Genomic DNA, 24,681 nt, shown 5'->3' with positions numbered 1-24,681 from the left:
GAGCACAGAACCCACAACTTTGGGTACCACTGGGTCTGGCCCCAGAACTCAAAAAGAAGAGAGAGAGAGAGAGAGAGAGAGAGAGAGAGAGAGAGAGAGAGAGAGAGAGAGAGAAGAGGGTAGAGGGAAAGAGAGAGAGGAAGAAAAGGGAAAAAGAATTCAATTGGAGGACTTCATTTGTAACCCTTTGGCTCAGTCATGTACATGTAAATCAGAAGAAGATGCACTTAATTGTTGGCAGTCACGCTGTCTAAATTTGTCCTACAGTTTAGTTTTTATGTAGCCTAGGCTTTTCCCTTTCATTGCCAGGTTTTAGATTAGAGAAACCTTAGGTGCAAATATAATAATTAGCTTTCTGTCAAAGAAAGTTTATTTATTCTCTTTGACTTTTGGTGGAAGGGTGCATGTACATTTCTAATAGTGTAATATTTATTGCTTAACTCCCTGGCTCTCCTCCCCCTTAAACATCACCATCATGAAGCAATGTGGTTGGAATGGACCGACAGGAAACTCACTTTGTTGGTTACTGGAGGGCAAAGCTTGCTTCTCATTCACACTCTTCTTCCGAGTGCCAATCCTGTTCCCTGATTCCTACTCAATAGTCCATAAACATTTGCTGAATAAACTGCAGGCTTTTTTTGAGAATAAGGTGAGAACAGGAATCTATTTCCATAGCACTGTGACTTTAATTGGCATTCTTTTGTTTTATTGATCCCAGATAGTTATGTACTAGACTAACAAGGTTAGTTATTTGCCGCCAAAAGGTCACTGAAAGAAATGTTGCTTCCAGGTCAGTGTTGCCCAGATCTTTCAATATACAAATATACAAGATTCCGAAAATATACAAGTCAACAGTAAAGCAAATTTTAAAGAAGTCAGAAATTGGAGGTGGAAAGAAAAGAATTGTAGGGACACTGAAAGTTTGTAGGAAGTGTTTTCTTTAAAATAATATCCCAGGGCTGGAGTGATAGCACAGCGGGTAGGGCATTTGCCTTGCACGCGGCCTGACCCGGGTTCGATTCCCAGCATACCATGTGGTCTCCCAAGCATAACCAGGAGTAATTCCAGAGTACATGAACCAGGAGCAACCCCTGTGTATTGCAAGGTGTGACCCCGAAAAAAGCAATAAATAAATAAATTAAATAATATCACAATAAATTACCTTTTCTCTTTAGAAGTAATATCAGAGACCAGGGACCTAGTACAGGGGTTAAGATGCTTGTCATACACCTGGCTGGCCCTGGTTTGATCTCTAACACTACCAGGACTGAGTCACGAGTAAGCCTCGAGTTTGTCTTGAGGTTGTCTTGGTGTGGCCCAATCTCCCCTCCAAAACTGGCATTACTGTTACCCTTGGTTGTATCTTTTTGTCAGCTGGGTGTTCGATATCCTTCCAAGTGGAGGAATATTTCTAGCATCTGGTTCAAGTTGTGATCTCTTCACTAGAAAACTATTCCAAAGCTCGAGGACTAGATAGGATCTTATATTTAAAGACATCAGTACTCTTTTGGGGGTGATTTGGGAATGGTTTGGGTACTCTTTTGGGGGTGATTTGGGAGTGGGCTGGAGCGATAGCACAGCAGGTAGGGCGTCTGCCTTGCACGCAGCCAACATGGCCGACCCGAGTTCGATTCCTCCGCCCCTCTCGGAGAGCCCAGCAAGCTACCGAGAGTATTCGATATGCCAGACACAGTAACAACAAAGTCTCCAATGGAGACGTTACTGTGCCCGCTCGAGCAAATCGATGATCAACGGGAGGGCCTTTACTTTTACTTTGGGAGTCGGGGCGGGGAGCTCTGTCTTATCTGTTGATTCTGAAATTGTTCCCAAAGGTTAACTGACAGCTCGAAAGTCCTCGGAGTGGTGACTCCTGGGTAACATGCCTGAGGAGGAGATTTTTAGGGTTTACTCCCAAGCGGGTCAGTCTCAGGGTTCCAGACTCAGGGAAATATTTTTTTCCATATCACTCAGTTACATGATTTAGTGCAGTCATTGGTGCTTGGAGGGTGCATTAAATAAAAAGTCTCCTGGAAGCTTATGATACTGAGGTGAGACTGCAGGAAGGGCTTAAGGAAATGAGTGTGAACCAAACAGAAGTGACCCTGAAGCCTCTTTGTATGGTCGGTGCATAGTCTGCTTGGCTGTCGCAGTGAGGGCATGCCTGAAAGCGCACCGTTTACCCAGAGTTCACCATTAATAACAAAGTACAAGGCATAATCTGAGTATTTGGACCAGTCACTTTCCATATGGCTAAGAACAAACATTTTGGACATTGGTTAAAGGTTTTCAGATGTACAGTGATAGAATTCGGAGTCTTTTGGAAGGTGTAGCTTCCATTTGACCTTCTTTTTCAGCTAGCTGGGCTCAGCCAATTACTTGGAGGTTCATTCTCCCCCAGATGTTTACTTGGAACAGTTCAAAAATCAGAGATTTTATTGGTTTTTATTGTATTTTTTTAATTGAAACACAGTTGCAAAGTTGTTCATGACTGGGTTTTAGTCATATAGTGTTCCAACACCCATCCCTTCACCAGTCTACATTTCCCACCACAAATGTCCCCAGTTTCCCTCCCACCCACCCCCACCTCTATGGCAGACACTTTCTCTCTCTCTCTCTCTCTCTCTCTCTCTCTCTCTCTCTCTCTCTCTCCCCCTCCCTGCATTATGGTCTGCAATACAGATACTGAAAGATTATCATGTATATCCCTTTACCTACTTCCAACACTCAGTTCTTGTCCAGAGTGGTTATTTCTAACTATTATTGTCATGCTGGTCCCTTTTCTATCCTAGCAGCCTTTCACCCCACACACAATTGTGGCAAGCTTCCAACCATTGACCAGTCCTCCTAGCCCCTGTTTTTCCCAGCCTTGGATATTAGTTTCATGAAATGCATGGTTTTAATTCCATAAAGCTACATGCAGCGAGGAAGAATGGATGGAAGCATCAGGAAGTAAACTAAGTATGTCACAAGGGTGGTTCTGTCTCAGAGCCTGGGTTCAGGACTCCAATACACAGGATGAGATGGTCAGTCCAGAGTTTGATCTGGGTGCAGGGGCAGAGCTGCTTGGCAGGAAGATGAGAAACCAGGCAGATAAGCCTACCAGGCTCTCTGGTCAGGGTGACCCAGTGTTCTGCCAAGGATTCTACAGAAGCAATCTGACCTGGTCCTATTTCTAGTCCGTGGCTTTGCCCCATCATGGCCAAAGTCAAATCCTTCAATGGTTAAGCAACCGACTTCTCCAAATACATCTCAGAAAGTAACTCCCACATCCAAGATAGGTTTGAGTGGGAGAGGAAAAATCATGATTTTATACTCCTTTAAATGGATGACGTGAATATAATTTTCAGAAACATGTTTTATACAGACAGCCAAATTCCGAAGGCTTGTTCAAGGTCAGTCTGAGCTTCTGATTCCTTTAGTCTCCTGACAGCTAAGATGGGTCCCTTCTTTCAAACCTGAACTTTGAGCAGCTCTTTTAAAACAGATGACTTCAAAGCTCCAGAGGTACACTCAGCTTTTAAAGAATATGTTGAATCTTATTTTTTTCATCAACATAGTTTAGAAAGTGAGTATTTTTTCTCGGATATATCTGAGCAATTAATTAGTCCTGTTTCTAAACCAAACACACCACTTTGCTCCTGAAAGTTGAGTTTGGAAAAAAAATCATGAAATCATAGGATGATCAAGCAAATGTAAACCCTCTAACCTGGAGACTTATTGGTTTCTCCGTTCCCCACTGCCCCAATTAATTACTCTTGTATTATTTCCTTGCTTCTCCCATGTCTCTTTCTGTTTCCACATTTGGCCCCTGAATAAATGTCAGGGATACTCACAGAGCCACTGGGGACTAGATGATTCTTCCAAATGAATGGTGGGCTTCTGTTTAGGATTTGCTTAAATCTCTTTTCCCAGCTGTCTTTCTACAGTGCCCAAATGCAACTTTTCCTAATTCCCAAACATCCAGCAGCACAGTTATAAAACTTGTGGCTCTCCAACTCAAATTGTATTGCAGATGATTCAATTAAAAACTACAAAAGAACTGCTTTCAGCCAAAGCTCCTTAGAGTAGAACACAAACATTTGTGAAGTGGGCAGGCAGGGTTTACCCTGCACTCACGGCTTCACAGGGAAATATATTTCGAAGAGGAATTAATCACAAACTAAATCCCATCCGAGGTCCCCTTCTCCATCTGTCAAGGAGACTTAAGTCTGCAATAGCTTTTTCTGCAAGCAAATGGTCATTACCCATCCCAGCTTTCAAAATCTCAAGAGAGACAAAAAAGTACTGTTTTGGTGGAAGATAGAAGAAGAAACATGGCAACCTCACTTTATTAAATTAAATTATTATTAAAGGCATAACAAAATAATCCTCCAAATAGAGACTTGTTCATGCAGTATAATGATTCCTGGAATCTTGTAGTTTAACAAGCTTACTTTTTTGATTAAAATTAAGCATACAGTGATAGGAAATTTAAGAGGCAGATTTTTTTCCCTTTTGAATAACAAGTTGGTTATTCTGGGAGATTTGTACCCTTTCATAAAAATATTATTAAAGTTTGGATGTTTTGCCCTTTGGGTGGTAGCATCTGAAAGCAGTTTGTCCCCAATCCCGCTAGCCTCATGTCTAAAATGCTCAAATCAACATTGAACCAAGATGACCAACAATTGTCTGCCCTGCTGGCAACACTTTATCCGGCACAAAAGGCATGTGAGTATTTCATTATTGAACAGAACCCTGTGAAGAAACTGCTTTCCCTCCTTGCTGAAGAGGCTCAGCTTTGGGCCGATGGAGATGAGGAGTTTAATGAGAGAGCGAATAGAGGATGCATGCACAACGCTGAATTTCTGGGTCAAGTTTTTCCCCTGTAGTGCCTGTAAAGGAAGTTGCTCTCTGGCTACTTGGATATGAACTTTCAAGTCTCCGATCTAGATAATTTTAGATCCTTGGATTTCATTATAGAAATTCCTAGACTACTTGTGGGATAAAGCAAATGCTAAGACCCTATTGAATTTCCTCAAGCTGAATTAGCAGAAAATAAAGATAAAATGCCTTTCTATTTGAGAACACGATGATGTTTTAATTGTTACAGCATTTGGCATGCTGAATGTATACAAATCCTTGACATTCATATAATAACAAAAGAAAGTTGTTGGGGGCTTGCTTTTCTTTTGCTCACCAACATTCCTCTCAGCCCCAACACCCCCCGCCCTTTAGCTCTGAGCACCCCTCCCATTCCTCTAGGCTTCCCTAAAGAAAAAAACGAAGCAGTGAAGGGATTCATGTAAAACGACCTCATTTCTACTACGCAACGCGGCCACAACTGCTTATTACCTAGCCATGGAGAGCAGACCACCATCATAGTGACGGCTGATATAGATGACTCCGGGGTAAAGCAAAGGTTTACATATTACACAAGCAATTTCACTGTTTTCTAAACATATTGCCAAGACAGTGGGAGTTGGCAGCCCACACTCTGTTTTCGGTTTGAGAGACTTAGATTAGAAGCGACTGCTGATTATCAGTCTTTTGATTTGTCGTCTCTGAACTATGAGCAACCTGGTCACCCGGCAAAGAATTCTCTGCTGCACTTAAACTTGTCTTTCGAGCGTCCCAAGATTACACACACACAAATCACTTGACAGAAAGTCCTGTATGGGTCCTGTGCAGAGATAACCACACAAGACAATTGTCTCGTTCCTGACCCTTAAAGAGTTCCGCCAAGGGAAATGTTTTATAATCCTTCTTTGTGCGTTGGGCAAGGAAGAAAAGAAAAGAGTGCGGGCAAAAGATTATCCAGAAGAAAGAAAGAGACTCTTTTGGGGGTTCCAGTTGAAATACAATAAAGAACATAATTAACTTCACAATTCTTTGTGTTTTTCATTTGACTGCAGGGAGGAGATGAAAGAGGACTGCTAAGCCTTGCATTCCATCCCAATTACAAGAAAAATGGAAAGCTGTATGTGTCTTACACTACCAACCAGGAGCGCTGGGCCATCGGGCCCCACGACCACATCCTTCGGGTTGTGGAATATACAGTGTCCAGGTACCACAAACAATCAAGGCTTTTTCTGTCCTGTTTTCTCGTTATCTCTGCATAGGTTTTGGTTGAGGGATGACAGAGAATTCGCCCGAAAGGTGCTAATGATTAGGTCATAGTCTTCACACTGCTGAAACCCTTAAATGTCTTTGAGGAGAATAGCTCCAATGATCATTTTCATTCTGTCCCTCTAAAGAGATCTCTCGTTCAGTCTGATGTCTTATCCTGAAAGGTGGAAACTGAGGGACTTTCAGAATCCTTTTTCCTTTCCTCCATGTAGTTGGTCATTTACAGCAAAGGCGTTTGCCTCACAGGGTGTGGACCTTCTGCTGCCTGTATTATCTTCTAATTGATGGTATTGCTTCCTCCCCACTGCAGAAAAAATCCCCACCAAGTGGATGTGAGGACAGCCAGAGTGTTTCTGGAAGTAGCGGAACTGCACAGAAAGCATTTGGGAGGACAGCTGCTCTTTGGCCCCGATGGCTTTTTGTACATCATTCTCGGCGATGGAATGATCACACTGGATGATATGGAAGAGATGGATGGGTTAAGGTAAACCAAACCCAGCCCAGCCAGCATCTCAGGAGATTGAAATGCTTTGGGGTCAGTGGCTCTTGCCCTGGGGCCTGTGGGGCGCTGGGCTGGGAGGGGACACAAGGATCAAACTTCAGGCCTGAAGCGTGTGAGCAATGTGCTCTGCCCCTTGAGCTGCATCCCTGACCCCAGATTAAAGTATTTTCAGTACTGGGGACAGAGTCATGAATGTATGAGTTCAACCCCATCCTCGATTAAACATCTCGCTCCTGGCATCAAGGTCCATCCACGTTTATAAAGGAAAGAGGAATTGCACAGTAGGTGGGTACAGTATTTTTGAAAGTCACTATAGGAAGGGGTCCAAAACCATATTCCTGGTGGGGTTCTCTGCTCCACGTGGCTTCAGCTGCATGTCAAGTGGCCCCCAAAGCACTGGGTCCTGAGGCTGCCACTGCCTGGCACCATCCCTCGGGTTCATGTCCCACCAGCTGGCATTTAGAGATTTTTTTTCTTTTTAACGGGGGAACGGGTCTTTGAGCCACAGACGCCACTTCCCCCTTCAGTTTCATCGCCATGAGTGCCAGCGGTGGAAATACTTACATAGTGCTCTGATCCCTCAGTGACTTCACAGGTTCCGTGCTGCGGCTGGACGTGGATGCGGACGTGTGCACGGTGCCTTACTCCATCCCCACGAGCAACCCGCACTTCAACAGCACCAACCAGCCCCCCGAGGTGTTCGCACACGGCCTGCACGATCCAGGCAGGTGAGCCACGCCTGTGCTCTCATCTTCTGTCAAGCCAGGCGGACCTTGGGGGTCTGGGGGACGACTTTAAGAGGGTGTCCAGGTGAGGGCAGGGTTCCAGGCTGTTTGTCTAATATGGCACTGGCTCGTTTCGCTCACCCCACTGACTGAGAGGACAGATGATGAGACCAGGAAGAGAAGCGTTTTCTGCGGGGGTTGTGGGGAAGAAGGGGAGATTGCTGTAGCATTTTGTCTTTTGGGGTCATACCTAGTGATGCTCAGGGGTTATTCCTGGCTTTGCACTCAGGAATTATTCCTGGCGGGGCTAGGGGGACCATGTGGGATGCTGGGAATCGAACCCAGGTTGGCCTCGTGCAAGGCAAACACCCTACCCGCTGTGCTATCGCTCCAGCCCCTGCCATAGCATTTAGGATGATGAGTTCTTCTATTATTTGAGCTTGGGACCACACCCAGCTGGGAATCAGGGCTTACTCCTGGCTCCATGCTCAACGTCACTCCTGGTGAGGTTCGGGAAACCATATGGGGTTCCCAGGATCAAGTCAGGTCAGCCACATGCAGGGTGAGCTGTGCTGTCGCTCCAGCCCTGGAGGATTATCCTTAGATCAGCACCACTGGACTGGTGTAATGATTCAAAATGCCACCTGAGTGATTCAGAGAGATGGCCCACCTTTTCCTGGGCCTCCTCACACTTCTCTGAATGTTCATTCTCTTCTGCCATAAAAGGGGTGGTTCGAGCAACCATTCAGGGAAGATGAAAGAGCTTCTGTCGTGATTAAACAGAATTCTACCCATCAGAGAAACACAGCTACAGCCTCAAGAATTTCTAATGGATCTTAAATAAATTATAATTCTTATTATCACAGCTTCACTTAACCTATGATGTAGTATCCATTTGTGAGGAATTGGGCTATATGTTATTTAAAAAAAAAACAACTTGAAAACATGACAGGGCCTATGAGCTTAGTGGGCTGGGTCATGTGCTTTGCCCACAGGAGGCCAGGCTCAGTCTCCAACATCACAGAGTCCCCAAGAACCAAAAGGAGTTTCCCCAAGCATGACCCTGAGTAGGAATGAATGTGGCCAAACATATACATACTAAAGCAATGTGTTTGCACTGTTGGCTGTCATGGACTTGAACAAAAGAGATACCAAGGATCATGTAGAGTGAGACTCTTGTGGGGTGAGGATCCTTTCAGAATCCTCAGAGGCAGAATGGAGCAATTTTAGATGGAAAGCTTCACCCAGTCTGTGCTGTTATTCATTCTGAGGGGCACGGGGCCACATTCATTCATTTATTAGTGAAGTTATTATTGCTATTTCATGTTTATTGAGTGTTCACTATGTGCAAGGTGAGTATTTCTCAAACTTTTTATTTTTATAATCCCTCCTGCCCTTCATCTCCCCTCCATCAAAGTCCAAGTCTACAGTTCATTTCCTTTTTGGCATCTCTGCAGATCTTAAAATCTGCGCGACGGGGAATACTTACAGTGGGTTCAGGATGTGGAGGGAAGCAGTCACATTCCATTCCTCCAGCTCAGCCCCTTGCAGATACCTCCAGCAAACAGCACTGTGAAATGGGGCCGCTCCCCCCATCCCTCGCTCCCTGGCACCCTCATCCTGGAGATTCTAGCGCAGAAACACAGAACAAGGCACTTTCCTGGCAATAGCAATGCTGGGAGGCCTGTGCCATACATTCTAACCTCCTAGCAGAGAGCTAATGGAACACTTTCCTCTAAGACTTTCAGACCAAGGAAGATTTTCAACAAGCAGACCAGAAGCTTAACTCAGTCATCAGCTAAAAGGAAAGCCTGTTTTATTCTTTAAGTGCCTGGGACAGAGAACTGAACTAAATGCCTAATGTCACCACATAATTGTGGTGTTTCATGTGCAGTTTTGACAAAAAAAAGTAAGGTGCAATTATATATGGCTACAGTTTTTAAATGGTACTGCTGGTATTACTAAAGAGAGGGCTATGAAATCTCATTATTGGTATTGCAAACCGTAATGCCCATAAGTAGAGAGAGAGTAAGAGGGAAATTTTCTGCCATAGAGGCAGGAGGAAGGGTGGGACACGGGGTGGTGGGGGTGGATACTGGGGTCATTGGTGGTGGAAAATGTACACTGGTGGAGGGATGGGTGTCCAATCATTATATGACTGGAACTCAAACATGATAGCTTTGTAAGTGTTGTTCATGGTGATTCAGTAAAAATAAAAAAGCAGGCCATGAGAGTTACGCAGTGAATATAGTATCTTTCACCTAAGATCTCATTTCTACTTCTCAGCCATACTCAGAAAGCTGAATTCACCTCATCATTTTTTCTAAATTAAAAGGACTTTAATTTTTTTAGAGCTGTTTTCAATTTCACAGAAAACTGGAAACAACGCTATCAGAGCTTTCCCATGTACCTCCCTTCTAACCAAAGGTTCCCAAATTAACTTGGCCCTTTGCAAGAGGAAAAGTCATCCCGTGTTCCCCGCCCCCCACATTGCAAGCTTCTTCCCCACACATGTGCAGCCTCTCCAATGACAGTGTGCTACAGCTGCCCAGAACTGGTGTTAACTCTTCTCTGTCTCCCAGTGTCCATGGTAGACATTCGAGTTCATGCTTGGTGATGTCTGTTCTTGGTGGATTTGGTCATGTGGTTAGTGACATGTTTTCACCTGTTGTATTCCAATCAGAGATAGTTCACGTCTTTTGGATACAAGAAATTAAAGGATGGAAGGGCTAACAGATCCTGGAATGCAGCCGAGGGGAACCTTCCACGGCTGCGAGCAGTTGCTTCTCAAGAGACTAGATTTGCTCTGTCTTGCTTGAAACAGGCTGACTTTGGTTGGGCTGGTTTCTACGTTCTCTGTCTGCTAAAGAAAAGTAGAAGTACTTGTATGTTTATGGCAGCATTATTTTCCAGAATCTGGAAAAAAAACCGAGTGCCTGAGAACAGGTGACTGGTTAAAGAAACTTGGGTGTATCTACACAATGGAATACTGTGCAGCTGTTAGAAAAGATGAAATCATGAAATTTGCATATAAGTGGATGGTCATGGAGAGTATCATGCTAAGTGAAATGAGTCAGAAAGAGAGGGACAGACATAGAAGGACTGCAGTCATTTGTGAAATATAATGTAACATAACAGGAAACTAGCACCTAAATATAGTAGAGATAAGGGCCAAGAGGATTACTCCGTGGCTTGGAAGCTGGAAACTGTTCTCACATGCTGGGGGGAAGGGCAGCTGGCATAGAGAAGGGATCACTGAGTAAACGATGGTTAGAGGGCTCACTCAGGATGGGAGATGCATGCTGAAAGTAGACTATGAACCAAACATGATGGTCACTTAGTACCTGTATTGCAAACCATAACACCCAAAGAGAGAGACAAAGTAAGAGGGAATCTTAGAGCCGTAGAGGCAGGGGTGGGAAGGGGTGCGATGGCAAGAGGGATACTGGGACATTGGTGGTGAAGAATGGGCACTGGTGGAGGGTTGGGTGGGTGCTCTATCATTGTATGACTGAAACATAATCACGAAAGTTTATAAGTCTGTAACTGTATCTCACATTGATTCATTAAAAAAATAAAGAAAGAAAAGTAGAAGTGGAGGGAGCGTTTTTGCCATAAACTTATATTCTGCTTTAAGTCACAGCCTATCTCTGTGCCCTCCCTGCCTGGCATTGTGTTCTGTGACCATTGAATCCAAGAAGACAATGCAGTGACTGTTGTCACAGAGAAGCTCCCCCATCTTTGGCCAGCCAGGCGCTAGTGTCTCCATTATGAATGGACTTGTTAGAGCCAAAAGTGTTTTGAGTCTGTTTCATGATAGTTGTTCAAGTAATTGTTATATATGACTTATGTCTCTGAAGCCCCTAGAATCTGCTTATTCAGATTTGTCTATTGTTTCGTAAATTTAATAGCCCCAACAGTTGGATCTTTATGCCATTAATGTATTTTGTTGGGCTTAAACCACAATTGTCAATGGGATCTAGCATCGTCTGGAAACATTTTTTTTGTTTGCATCACTCGAGGGGATTGGTGGGTCGGGGGAAGGACTGATGTTGATAGCATCTCATGAGTGGAGATGCAAGAATTACACCCATCATGCCTTACACAGAACAGTGCCCCCCCTTCCAGTCTAATAATTTTCTGGACCAGAATCTCAGTAATCTCAGTGAGGAGAAAACTAAAGACAATATGAGACTGTTGGGAGAACGTCAGAAATCAGATTTTTCAACTTGAATCTTTCACTCCACCCAAACTGCCTGCGTGCAGTCCTGTGATTTAATCTGTCATCAGCGATGACCCCTTTTGTATCCATGGCTTTAAACTAGATCACAGAAACACAGTGGGAAGGGCGGGAGGTTGGGGTGGGGGGTGCAGAGTAAAAGGAGGACCCAGGGAGTTGGCAGTGAATTCTGTTCCCTGATTAGAGATGATCATGAAATTGGAGTCTTCTCAAGAAATACTCTCAGTGGTGGAGGAAAAACATCTTGATTTTTTTAATTAATTAATTAATTAATTAATTTTTTATTTGGTAGCCATATCCAGCTGCATTCAGAGTTTACTTCAGCCTCTGAGCTGAGGGATCACTCCTCATGGTGCTCAGGTATCTGGTGCCAGGAATTGAACCTGGGCTGACCTAGTACAAAGCAAGAACCTTACCCCTGAATGTCACTCCAGCCTCATAATTTTGTTTATTGGGGGCGCATACTTTACTTTTCTCAAGCAGCCTTAATATATATTCTCTCTACATATATTACATAGAATATCATGAGTCTATGTAAGAAACACAGAACTAATTCTTTATGGAGTGTAGTATATTTAACTTGGTCTTGTGCCTGGTTCTTAGTTACCCGTTATATTATGCATGTGATATTCAACAGCAAACGAACACACTTTAACTCATTGTGTACATTCAGAATGGAGGGAGCCACCCAGAGAAATGTAAAAATATTCTCCACGGATCTCTGCACTCGAGCAGAACCAGTGATCACGTCCACTCTGTCTAGAGCTTCCAATCATAGCCTTCCCAAGCCCATAGGGGGTCTTTGGCAGGGGCTCCAGCCTGATCACGGAGGACATCCTGGTAGGAATTAATGGATGCACCCCTTTGTTTCTGCAGATGTGCTGTGGACCGACACCCCCCTGATATTAACAACAATTTAACCATATTATGTTCAGATTCCAATGGAAAGAACAGATCATCAACCAGAATCCTACAGATCATAAAAGGGAAAGATTATGGTGAGTAGACTATGATGTGTTGATTTTGCTTGAGTTTGAGTTTGGTTCTATTTCAGAAAATTAACTAAAGGGAGAAAGGGTTTCTGCAGAGTGAGCATTTGGGAAAGTATCATAACACTGGCCTTACGGCAGTAAGGGCATCAACTGCTCATTTTTTAAAGGCTCTGGGACTCTTATAAGCCCAGGAGGTTCCATTAGCTTAATTACCGTTCCCACAGATTGAATGGTGCTCTGTAGGTCCAGAAAATTTTAGTGGATCTTCAGGAGTTAGCAGTTAATATTTTGGTCATCTGTGAAGCAAGATGAATAACTTCTATTTGTGTAAAATATAAAGGAGAACTTGTCTTAACATCTTATATACAGAGGAAAAGCCAAGTGTTAAAGGCAAGAAATTTCTCAATACCCAGTGTGCTTGTCTCAGCAAATAGGAAAATTATGTGTTTCAAATAAGAATCTTAATTTTTAAAGGTGTTTATTTTAGAGAAAACAAAGTCACAGACTTGTAAAAACATCTTACTAAAGGCATGGAAATTGAACATTGAGATATTTTTTTAATAATGTGATTACCAGAGAGTTTAGAGATGCATATAAAATAATAATGAAGTCCAAATTTTAATATTTGGAGGAAGCCACATATTAAATATTACTGATTCTGGAAATAGTACATTAATGTTATTAAGTTGAGTGCTTCTTCTGTTTACTCAATCATCAGAGATATTTGTTTAACACTGAAATGAAGCAGCTATGTGGTATCTAGTCATTTCACTATGTTTTAGGTGTGTGGTGTGTTTGTTACAGATATTTGGAACAAAATAATGTGGCTTGGAATTAAGTCTTCCCTGTCGCTAGTTGGATGGCATTTTGCTTCTGTGTATGTTAAACTAAGTTCTGTAAGCACATTACTTGGGGTTTAGCTGAAACTAGTCAGCATAGTGACAGACCTCCATTTATGTTTCTGAAACAACCAGAAAAAATGAGAGAAAGAGAGAAGAGAGAGAGAGAGAGAGAGAGAGAGAGAGAGAGAGAGAGAGAGAGAGAGAAAGCACATACCTGGATAAACAGGACCCTGAGTTGGATCCCCTGCACTGCATGGCCTCCTAGAGCTAGCACCAATGAGATTAGGGCCACACCCCTGATCACCAAGTGTGGTCCATAGTACAAAAACCAAGAGGCTTATCCAGGAAATACTTTCACTGTGTACACATACATCATAGTACCATGATACACCATATATATCTTTTCATTTGTCAATGATGCCCCAATAAAGCTGACAAAAATTACCCCCTTTGGCAACCATCCACATGAAGTTTCATGCCACCCTGTGTGGTCAGCACTGGAACAACTGCCCTCATTCTGTGCACAGAGCAAGCCTGTGTGACACGCAGTGTCCCTGCCCAGAAAGGGTCACTGTCATTGAGTGTAGAGTGGCAGGGCTCACACTGGCACCCAGGCAGTCCAGACCTTATTCATTCAGTAACGCTGCCCCTCTGTGCACCAACTTGGTAAAACTTACCTTTTTAAATCTTTTGTGATGTGGTCTCACCATCATCAAACTGGGGGAAAGAGAACTTTAAAATTTCTGTCTCTACCTGAAACACTGCCTGTGGATGGTAGCATAACTGACCTGAGGCACGGAGGAATACCAGTTAATTCACAGTTGGCTTTAGATCTTTTCCAGTGCAGCTGATATGCATGTTTTCAAGTATAAGATAACATGCATGGAATTGTTGAGATGTGTTGACATGGTTATATACATGGAATTCAAAAGGATTGTGTGTCTGTGTGTATTTGTGTATCTGTGTGTATGTTTGTGTGTCTATGTGTCTGAGTGTATCTGTGTGTTTTACTGCTTATCCCAACCAAAACTCTACACCCTGGGGCCCCCCTGAAGGTCTTGGCCAGTGGGGTCCAGTGCGAGGGCCCAAGGATGTGGTGCTATTCCGTCTCTGCAGTGCCAGGGATTTTCTGGTCACCTTACCAGTGCAGGAAGAGCCTCAAGGGCCACACCCGAAGATGCTGCTGGGACCAGGTGGTATTGGGTATAAAACTGGGGTTCCCCACATGCAAAGCAAGCACCTTGAACCCCTGTACGCACTGGCCTGGGGTAGATGATTTTAACCACACAATTCTGTACACCACGCCAATATTTTCACTGGAAAAAAATGTGTTTTAAAGACCTTTCATGTAAATTTAATTTAAAAATTAACTGTTATTTAAAGTGTCCTGGTTTTATAATTAGATAACCACAGTTTTCAAAGTACCCGGATTTGTTTGGCAGTTATAATAGCAGCCTGAATTTTTTGGTTTTACAGTGGATAAACATGACTTCCAAAGTATCCAGACTCAGTTGGCAGTTATGATAGCAGCCAACATTTGCAATCTCTTATCAGCTCTTCGAATGTTCTACTACTCCAGCAAAGGAAATAATTATTTTTACCAGATAACTACAGCAAGGGCTGGTCTTTTGGTAAAGATTTTAGCACAAAACCTAAGGACTATTATCACTGTTGCTTGACTTACATTATTATACTCGCAGAAATGTTTCATTTGATCTAATGTTCTGCTTCTTTCTTTCCAGAAAGTGAGCCATCACTTTTAGAATTCAAGCCATTCAGTAATGGCCCTTTGGTTGGTGGATTTGTTTACCGAGGCTGCCAGTCTGAAAGACTGTATGGAAGCTATGTGTTTGGAGATCGGAATGGGTAGGTTTCCTGTTGACACAATTTGATACACCAAGTAACATGTTTGTTGATTCATTGGCAGGCTGCCAGGAAGTATTCAAGTATTTATTGGCCTTTGGAGGTCAGGCCTGGGATGTACAGGCATTATTTTTTTGTTGTTGTTCTGTGTATGGCATTTCAATAAAAGAACTACGATATGCTTTTTAATTTTGGTGTTGGGAATTGAATCTAGAACCTCTAAAATGGAAGGCAAGAGCTCTACTGCTCAGCTGCATCTTCAGTCCCGAGAGACATCTTCTGAACAGGTTCAGTTAAGTTTCTAAACTTGTTTTAAAGGCCAGAGGAGTCTTCAGATGGACGGTTTCTATTGTCTAGGTTCTTCCCTATTCCTTAACATAGATGTCCTGCATAAAGGCTCATTGGAAAGCTGTCACAGAACACGAGTTGTAGGGATTTTATTAAATTTTCTTGGAAAGCTAAGCATTGCGATTGAATTTGCCAGAGTTTGGGAACTTTTGGCACGTGAGCTTAATTTCTCTGTAGAGGCAGGTAGGCTGCAGAATGAAATTGTTAGCCCCAATTTTAGAGGCCAAGTTATGGATAATGAGAAGAAATGATGATGAGATCCAAATTGAGAGTCTCATTTCCCAAGTATCTGGCATTCAGGCCCATGTCAGAAGTTGATCTGTGGGGAGCTCAAAGGGACTAGAAAAGTGTGTTGATCCCATGATCTCCCCCATCCCTCTTTCTGATAAATAGCACCGCATGGAGTGTAGGCTTGGAGAGGAAGTATCGTTCTCTGGATGGAGAGGGTGGGAAGGGGGCTTTTCTCATACTCGGGACTTTGAGAGCCTCCCTCCAAATGAAACATGGTGTTTAAGCCCTTTTCTTCCCCGTGGGAATTCCAGTGTCGACCCCCATTATGAGCTAACATCTTTTTTCCTTTTCGAAGCCAGGTCCATGGCATGGCACTCTGTGCTTGTGAGTTTCATTTTCAACATGTTATTGTCTTCCTGAATTTTCACTGGAGGTCTATGATATCCTTCTGTTGTAGGAATTTCTTGACTCTCCAGCAAAGTCCCGTGAGCAAGCAGTGGCAAGAAAAGCCACTTTGTCTCGGCAGCAGTGGTTCCTGTCGAGGTCACCTTTCGGGCCATATATTGGGATTTGGAGAAGATGAATTAGGTACTGTACAGACTCTTTCTGTTTGCTTCCCTCTCCCAAGGGGCTTGATCTTCTGTCCTAAATAAGTAGTCTAACGGTCTCACCTTCTATTGATTGAAAATGTAACGTCCAGCAAAGATGTATTGCAGAAATAAAAGAGGGTCCCCCTGTCTCCCCTTGTAGCTATTCCCTGGTGTTCCTTATATCTTATCTCCACTCCCGAAATATAAGAGCGACACAGGGGGGAAGGAGAGGTAAGAATAAAAGAGAATTTTTGAGTCGCAAAGAGAAAGCATCTTAAGTATCTACAGATTTTGATGGAGCTGGATCATTTGTTTCTATATTTTATTGAACATTTTGCACCTATCTATGTCTCTTGGGATAAGTTTGTTAAATGCAATGTGGATCTCACCTAACCCTGTTTTCCTCAGTTACTCTGTTCTTCCCATGTGGCATGAAACTGAGTTTATGGTTCCTTTAGAACAAAGTATATCGATCCCTTTCCAACAGAATAGAAATTCTTTTCTCACTTACGATCCAGTTGATGATCCCACAACATAATGTGTTGTTATTATATGCTATCCTGGTATATGCTATTTCACTGGCAAAGCCAAGTCAAATGAACTTCAGCTGAGAAAATAGCTCAGACAGAGCTCTCACCTTTCATATATGAGATTCTGGGTTCAATCCCTGGCACCACAAAAATTAAAAACAAAAAAAATTGTTTCTGTTTGTGTGTTTATTTGTTTGGGGGGATACACCCGGAAATACTCAGGGTTTACTCCTAACTCTGCACGAAGCAGACTCCTGGCAGTGCTCAGGGAACCATTTGAGATATATCAGGGATTAAACCCGGGTCAGCTGAGTGCAAGGCAAGCACCCTACCCATTGTTCTATCTTTCCAACACCCCCCCCCGAAACGTTTTTTATAAACACATAGATTCTGTCCACAGAACTGAGGTTACCTGTGGGAAGTGGGGGTTCAAGTAGGGATGGGTCGGTGGACTGTGTTGGAAGAATATTGTGCTTTTTCATTGAAGACAGTGTGCATTTTGCAGAAGTGTGAAAATAACCCTCTATGACATCTGTGGCCTTAAAAAGCACAATCTTATCTCAATGAAAGAGTCTTTATTTTTTTTAAAGTTGACATTGAAATCTGACACCCCTTCCCAAGAATGGAAATGCTACACATTTTAAATTATAGAGATGAGAAGCTTTTCAAAGTGACTCCCGTTAGAGTAATAGTCAAACAAACCATGGTTCCATACTCATTACACTCAGAGATGAGTTTCCAGGTTCTAAGAAAAAAATCATGTTTCTCATTCAAAGAGGAATATTTCCACCAACCGTATGGATGTGGTTTTCCTGCTTCAGTGGAGAATTCCCTGAAATAGTCCATGTGTTCACCTGGGTTAGCAAGGACCTCACGAGATTCCTGAAATAAAAGGTATATTACAGAGCTCTGGGAATACACTCTTTTGAAAAAGAGAGGTCCAATCTCCCTTTTTTTATGCAGCACTGAAAGCATTTAAAAATTTATTTTTCTGTACTATCCTCCTACCCCATTGGGAGGAACCAGAATGATAAATTTGCTCACTTAAATCCTCTGTAATATGACTTAAATTTCATTGGAAAACTCTGATTTTAAAATACAAATTAAAATTAAGTTTCTGGTTGCAAAGTTAGAGGCGATTAGATGTTGTGCTGAATTATTTTGATTTCCTTGAACTTTACTACAAATGACTCACCTCCATAATCCTATCAGTATCACTACCATTGGTGAAAATATACAAGCCTGTCTACACTCAACCCGATGTTGGAAATGAAACATACAAAATCCATACTGTATGGATTTATAACATCATGGGTATTTTATTGTAAGAAAGAAATATACTTCCATATAAAACTGTTAGGTATATTACTAGCTAAGAATCATATTTTTTAAATGACTACATTTTTGTCTTTCGGAAACAAAAAGTTTTGGGAGTCTGTTTTCGTCTGGGTGTGTTTCTTAATAATGTGAAATCAGGATGTGCCTGCTTTAAGGAATAAACCAGGTGAATTGTATTAAGTACTTGGTGAAATACTGACCTTTTACATTTCTTTGCCTTTTAACTTTATTTTTATTTTTTCTGTTATATCTGAGTTTATGTGTGTGTATGTGTGTGAATTCCATTACATCATTTTCAGAAGTCAGAAGGCAGTCATCTGTGCTTAATATATAATTATAAAGTGAAATAAAGAAATATAGACTATATCAAAGACTATTTCATGAATGAGAACCAAATATATATTTTAAAGTCCTATAAACATATAATCATAAATATAGGTTATAAGTCCCTATTCATGTGATCCATTCCATATATTGAATTATATGGATGTAGTGGTAATTAACAAGAGTGGTTCCCTCTGAAATCCCCCTGTCGCATTTCTTCATCAGGAGCAGAGCTTGAATTAGAGAGGTCAAGTAGGAAGTAAAAAAATCCAGGTCAGGGTGCCACTCGTTCAAATATTTGTTTTATTTTAATTTAGAACAAAAACATTAAGAAGGAGAACTGCATCAATTCTGTGTGGCCTCAGTTAAACAGAACGTGGTAACTAAATATTCCCATTTGCTCTTTAAGCACAATAAAGATAAAAACCTGCCTGCAACACACTCAGCAGCAGATATTTATTGAGTATTTGTTCTTGCAGAGTTCTGTCTTAGGGGTTGGAGAAACGCACAGATTTATGTAGCTGTAGTATGTATTTACAAATATAAATATTGCTTATGGGTAGTAAAATCCTTTGGAGTAAAATCTAGTGAGGAGGAGGCAAAGCGATTGGGCAAGCTTCAGAAAAATGTGATTTAAATAGCGCGGTCAGGGAAGATATTTCAACAAGGACTTGAAGGCAAGAGGAAAGTCACCCTCGTGGAGATTTATGGAAAGAGGAACTCAAGAATGGAAGCCGGACAAATGCTGAGACACAGAGAATTGGGCAGGAGTTGAGACAGGAATCTAGAGTGGAAGAGCATGACGTTGTTGGCACCTGAAACAGGAGCTGTCACTCTATCGCTGTATCACTGTGAATTTACCCGAGTGGGCACCAGTAACATCTCTATTCCTTCCAGCCCTGAGATTTTAGCAGCCTCTCCTTACTCATCTTTTCCAATGATTGGAGGCTCTTCCAGGGTCAGGGGAATGAAAACTGTTATCGTTACTGTTTTTGGCATATTGGATACATCATGGGGACCTTGCCAGGCTCTGCCCGTGTGGGTGGGATACTCTCAGTAGCTTGCTGGGCATATATATATATATATATATATATATATATATATATATATGTTTATGATTTGTTGCCTACTGTCTGAACCCCATCAAATATGGTGTGGTAATTATGGAAAATGGGTAAGAAGTGTCTTATGATGTGTCTGGAGCGTGGCGGCGGTTGGGTAGTGGAGGTCGGCTGCCAGGGCTGGGTCCCCTGGGGTTGGGGGTCTCACCCGCCCCACTCTGGGGTGCCCCAAGTGAAAACAGCCTGTTGGTGAGTCCTGAGACAGGCGCATCAGGCAGAAATCTGCCCCGTGCATGGGGTCCAGTGGCTGGTGCCACTGGAGAGGCAGAGACAGGCGCTCGGAGCACTGCTGGCGGGAGCAGAGCAAGAAGGGGACGTGAAGTCGGTCAAGCCTCCCTTGGGCTCTGAGAGGCGTGATATGAGAAGATTGGAACACAGTGCATTTGGAAACTCCACCTAGGGTCTCTTTTCTAGTCTTGATACAAGTGATTTTCTTGCATGTCTATGGAGGTAGCTGGTCCACAGATGTACATAGAAAGAGGTGATGGATGGATGGAGAATCACACACACACACATACACACACACACACACACACACACGTGCACACGCCTCAACCTACAGACACACATGCAGCTTCATTTCCAGTTTTTTTCTGAAATTATTTTTGTACTGATTCACTGCAAATTGCAGTTACAAAGTTATTCGTGATTGAGTTTCAGGCATGCAGTGCTGCAACACCAATCCCACCACCAGTGTCCACTTCCATCCACCAAAGTCCCCAGTTTCCTTCCCCTCTGCCCCGCCCCACCCCTCCTCCCAGCCTGCCTCTATGGGAGGTTCTATTTCCTTTTGTTTTTGGCTCTTTCAGGCACTGTGCTTTGCCATACTGTTACTGATCAAGTAGTAAGCGTGTCACTCACCCTCCTTCCAGCACCTAGTCCTGGTCCAGAGTGACGACGTACCTCTGTCATTGTCACAGTGCCCTTTTTCCCGACTTCTAGCCCACGTCTGTCCTGCCTCCATGTGATATATTTTTTTTAATTTTTATTAGTGAAACATCATGAGGTACAGTTGTAGACTTACAAATTTTTGTGCTTGGGTTTCAGTTCTACAATGATCGAGTACCCCTCCCTCCACCAGTGCCCATTCTCCACCACCACTGATCCCAGTAGCCCTCCTACTCCCCACCCCCCCCACCCCACCCCGCCTCTGTGGCAGGGAATTCCCTTTTGTTCTCTCTCTCCTTTTGGGTGCTGTGGTTTGCAAAAGAGGCATTGAGTGGCAATCATGTTCGGTCTAGAGTCTACTTTCAGCATGCTTCTCCCACCCTGGGAGGATCCTCCCAACACCCTTTATTTGGTCCTCCCTTCCCTATCTGAGCTGCCTTTTCCCCTAGCATGTGCAGCTGGTTTCCAAGCCGTGGAATAAACCTCCTGGTACTTATCTTGGCTATTCTTGGGTGTTAGTCTCCTATTTTATTACTTGAACAGAAAGTATACCATGTTCATGTGGATTTTCAGACAATCTGAATGAATGGCATCCCCCAAATGCATGGCAGTATTTTCTTCCTGATTTCCTTGGAGATATATATGTGTGTGTGTATACACACACACACACACACACACACACACACACACACACACCTCTCAGAGAGCCCAGAAAGCTACCAAGAGTATCCCGCCCACACGGGCAGAGCCTGGCAAGCTCCCGGTGGTATATTCAATATGACAAAAACAGTAATAATAACCAGTCTCATTCCCCTGACCCTGAAAGAGCCTCCAATCGTTGGGAAAAACGAGTAAGGAGAGGCTGCTAAAATCTCAGGCTGGGAGGAATGGTAAGGTTACTGGCGCCCGCTCGAGTAAATCGACAAACAACAGGATGGCGGTGATACAGTGATTCCTTGCTCATGATCTCTTTAGCTTATTTTGCTCTAATAATACAGTATCTGACAAATATAGCACATAAAATATGTGTTCCGTCAACTTGGGTTATTGGGAAGGCTTTTAGTCAAAAGCAGCTGCTAGTAGCTAAGATTGGGAGAGGGGGTCAAAAGTAGTACACAAAGACTAGAGAGATGACACCACAGGCAGGGTCCATCCCTGGCATGCAGCCAACCTGAGTTCAACCCCTGGTACTGCATATGACCCCCAGAGCCCCTGCAAGAGTGATCCCTGAGTGCACAGTCAGAAGTAAGCCCTAATCATAATTGAATGTGGTCCCATTCTACCCACCTGTCCCGCAAAAAATTATATCCAGATTTATGACCACACAGAGGTCTGCGCCCTCACTTCTGTTGTTCTGGGCAAGTGGGTAGGGTGTTTGCCTTGCATGTGGCCAACCCGGGTTTGATTCCTCCGCCCCTCTTGGAGAGCTCAGCAAGCTACCAAAGTATCTCGCCTGCATGGCAAAGCCTGGCAAGCTACACGTGACTTATTTGATATGCCCAAAACAGTAACAAGAAGTCTCACAATAGAGACTTTACTGGTGCCGGCTCAAGCAAATTGATTAACTATGGGAGGACAGTGCTACAGTGCTATATTCCAAAAAAATAAAAATAAAAAAAAATCTTCTCGGCGATCAGAAGTAAAATCCTCCTAATTCTTGCTTTTCTGTTTTGGCAGGTGAAGTTTACATCCTATCAAGTAGTAAAAGTATGACCCAGACCCATAATGGAAAGCTGTACAAATTCATAGATCCCAAAAGGTGAGCTCTTGGTTTTGTTCTTTAAGGGGACTCGGTGCATGCCTCAGCCACCATGAACTCAGGTGTGCCCCCCGAATGCTCAGCAAGGGGGTGTGAGGACTCCTCTCCTCAGCTGAGCCTTCACGACCTTATTGCAGCCGTACACTATGTCATTTTTGTTGTATTTGTGGCATCGGGGGTCCTCAGGTAATAGCCAGAATATGACCCTGATGTGGCCAGCTCTAAACTGGAAGAAATATAAACCCCCTTTCTTACCAGAACATAGGACCCCTCCTGGCCCATCTCAGAACGTGACTTTGGTTAGGAAATCAGGGTCCATTGTTTTGGCTGTTCGACCAACTCAACTTCATTTCCAAGCCAGCCGGAAGCCCACAGCGCTGACAGGCTTCTGGGATGGAACCAGAGGAAACAGGAGGGTTTCGTTCTTTTCCTCCACGAAGGAACATGTGCCTGTGAGGTGCCTTCCAAGACCGTGTGTCTCTGGCTCTTGCTCCTCCTCACCTGCCCTGCTCAACATTAGCTCCCACTCGACATTCAGGGTACCTGGAAGTGAGTGTGTTTTACGGGCAAGATGGGAGCTCTCAGGACTTCAATTCTACCGCCAGATAGATTGCATCGCACGTCATGAAAAGGGAGCCAGGAGACAGAATAGTGACTCAGGTGCATTCTGGGCACTCCTTCTTGGCACCCCCTGATCCCCATGCGATGCCAGGCACATCTTTAATAAAGGCCCCAAGGGACTGGCATGACAGTACAATGGGAAGGGTGCTTACCTTCACAGTGCTGATCCAGGTTTGATGCCTAGCACAGCATATGGGCCCCTGAGCCTGCCAGGTGTGGCCTCCAAACCAAAACTAAAATAAAGCCCCCATGAACCATGAGGGTGGCCAGGTGACCACACTCTAGCCCATGGCCTCAGGCCCTTGCAGCAAACCATAGGCTGGTGAAGCCCCAGGACCTCCCTCAGAAAATTCTGGAAATAACTTACTTTATTTATTTATTTATTTTGCTTTTTTTGGGTCACACCTGGCGATGCACAGGGGTTGCTCCTGGCTCTGCACTCAGGAGTTACTCCTCGTGGTGCTTAGGGGACCATATGGGATGCTGGGAATCGAACCCAGGTTGGTCGCGTGCAAGGCAAACGCCCTACCTGCTGTGCTATCTCTCCAGCCCCTGGAAATAACTACTTTAGAACCAATCTCTGAGAACACTCGGAAATGTCAGACTAAGATATTCACTGTCTCTCTGCACACTGAGTGCAGGAGTCCAGCAGCAAATTGAAATTCCCAAACATAATTTCTCTTTGAGAAGGATCAGTCCGAGTCATCTGGAAGGGTCACGAAGCCCCAGAAATAGCTCAAGTGGTAGAAACACAAGTTTGGCGTAGGAAGCCCCGAGTTCAAATCCCAGCCGCTGCACGGCCAGGCCCCCAGGGAGACTCTCCAGCACTGCCCCCCAGCCTGGCTGCCCTCACCCCACACCCAGGCCCTCCCTGAGCACAGTGGGCAGAGCCTAATCATGAGCATTATGCTAGTTTGCTTTTTCACTCGTTGGTCTCAGTTCTGAGTTTAGGCGCTACACCCTGTGGTGCTCAGGGGTTATTCCCGACTCAGTGCTCAGGGGCCTGATGGAACCTGGACCAGGATCCTCTCTCTGCACTGTCCCTCTGACTCTGAAAATATACCGCTTGGAAGTTGTAAATCGGGAGTTTGTTTTCCTGAAGAAAGCCATCTGCAAAACAGAACGATGTCTTTCCTGAGAAAAATGGAGGTTGACATTGGTCCAAAGAAAAGGAGTAATTCCCTCTAAGCCTGGCCCTGCGGAGTCCATGGAACGCTGGTCTCTGCAGTCCTGCCTTCCTCACAAAAAAGAGGCATGCCCAGAGGAAGTGCCCTTTCCCTCCTGAGGTGAAAGCAGTGTCCCCTTTCTGGAGAGCAAAGAGAGACAGAGACACCTCCAGCCATGGCTGAAGGTGGCAGTATTAAGAACCAAAACCAAATTCCATTGATTGGTGATGCCAAAGGGGATCTGGGGGTGCTTCCCTCAGCTGGATGATCAATCATTGGGTTCAAAGGACCTTCTGTCACTCCCTGGTCTCCCTGGTGCTTGTCAGACTTGGTAGGTTTTTATGAGCCTCCTGATAGGGGTGTAATGAATGTTCCCTCCTCCGCCCCCAAACGCAAATGCTCCTCTTCTCTCTCTCTCTCTCTCTCTCTCTCTCTCTCTCTCTCTCTCTCTCTCTCTCTCTCTCTCCCCCTATTCTCCCTCTCTCTCCCCACTCTC

The 24,681-nt window shown here is 43.8% G+C and overlaps 1 protein-coding gene across 1 annotated transcript in view; it reads left to right on the top strand.

Moving 5' to 3' along the window:
• Positions 1 to 24,681, top strand: part of HHIP (hedgehog interacting protein) — an 85,725-nt gene that overhangs the window by 49,157 nt on the left and 11,887 nt on the right. The window contains exons 5-11 of the mRNA XM_056119083.1: positions 5,892 to 6,043; positions 6,416 to 6,589; positions 7,192 to 7,335; positions 12,449 to 12,570; positions 15,149 to 15,272; positions 16,306 to 16,436; positions 22,317 to 22,398. Coding sequence (XP_055975058.1) covers positions 5,892 to 6,043; positions 6,416 to 6,589; positions 7,192 to 7,335; positions 12,449 to 12,570; positions 15,149 to 15,272; positions 16,306 to 16,436; positions 22,317 to 22,398 — 929 coding nt within the window. The remainder of the gene's footprint in view (positions 1 to 5,891; positions 6,044 to 6,415; positions 6,590 to 7,191; positions 7,336 to 12,448; positions 12,571 to 15,148; positions 15,273 to 16,305; positions 16,437 to 22,316; positions 22,399 to 24,681) is intronic.

The sequence above is a fragment of the Sorex fumeus genome, unplaced genomic scaffold, assembly GCF_029834395.1.
Source record: "Sorex fumeus unplaced genomic scaffold, SorFum_2.1 ptg000039l, whole genome shotgun sequence".
NCBI lineage: Eukaryota > Metazoa > Chordata > Mammalia > Eulipotyphla > Soricidae > Sorex > Sorex fumeus.
The sequence above is the reverse complement of the archived record's forward strand: the minus strand, read 5'-3'. Positions and strand labels throughout refer to the sequence as shown.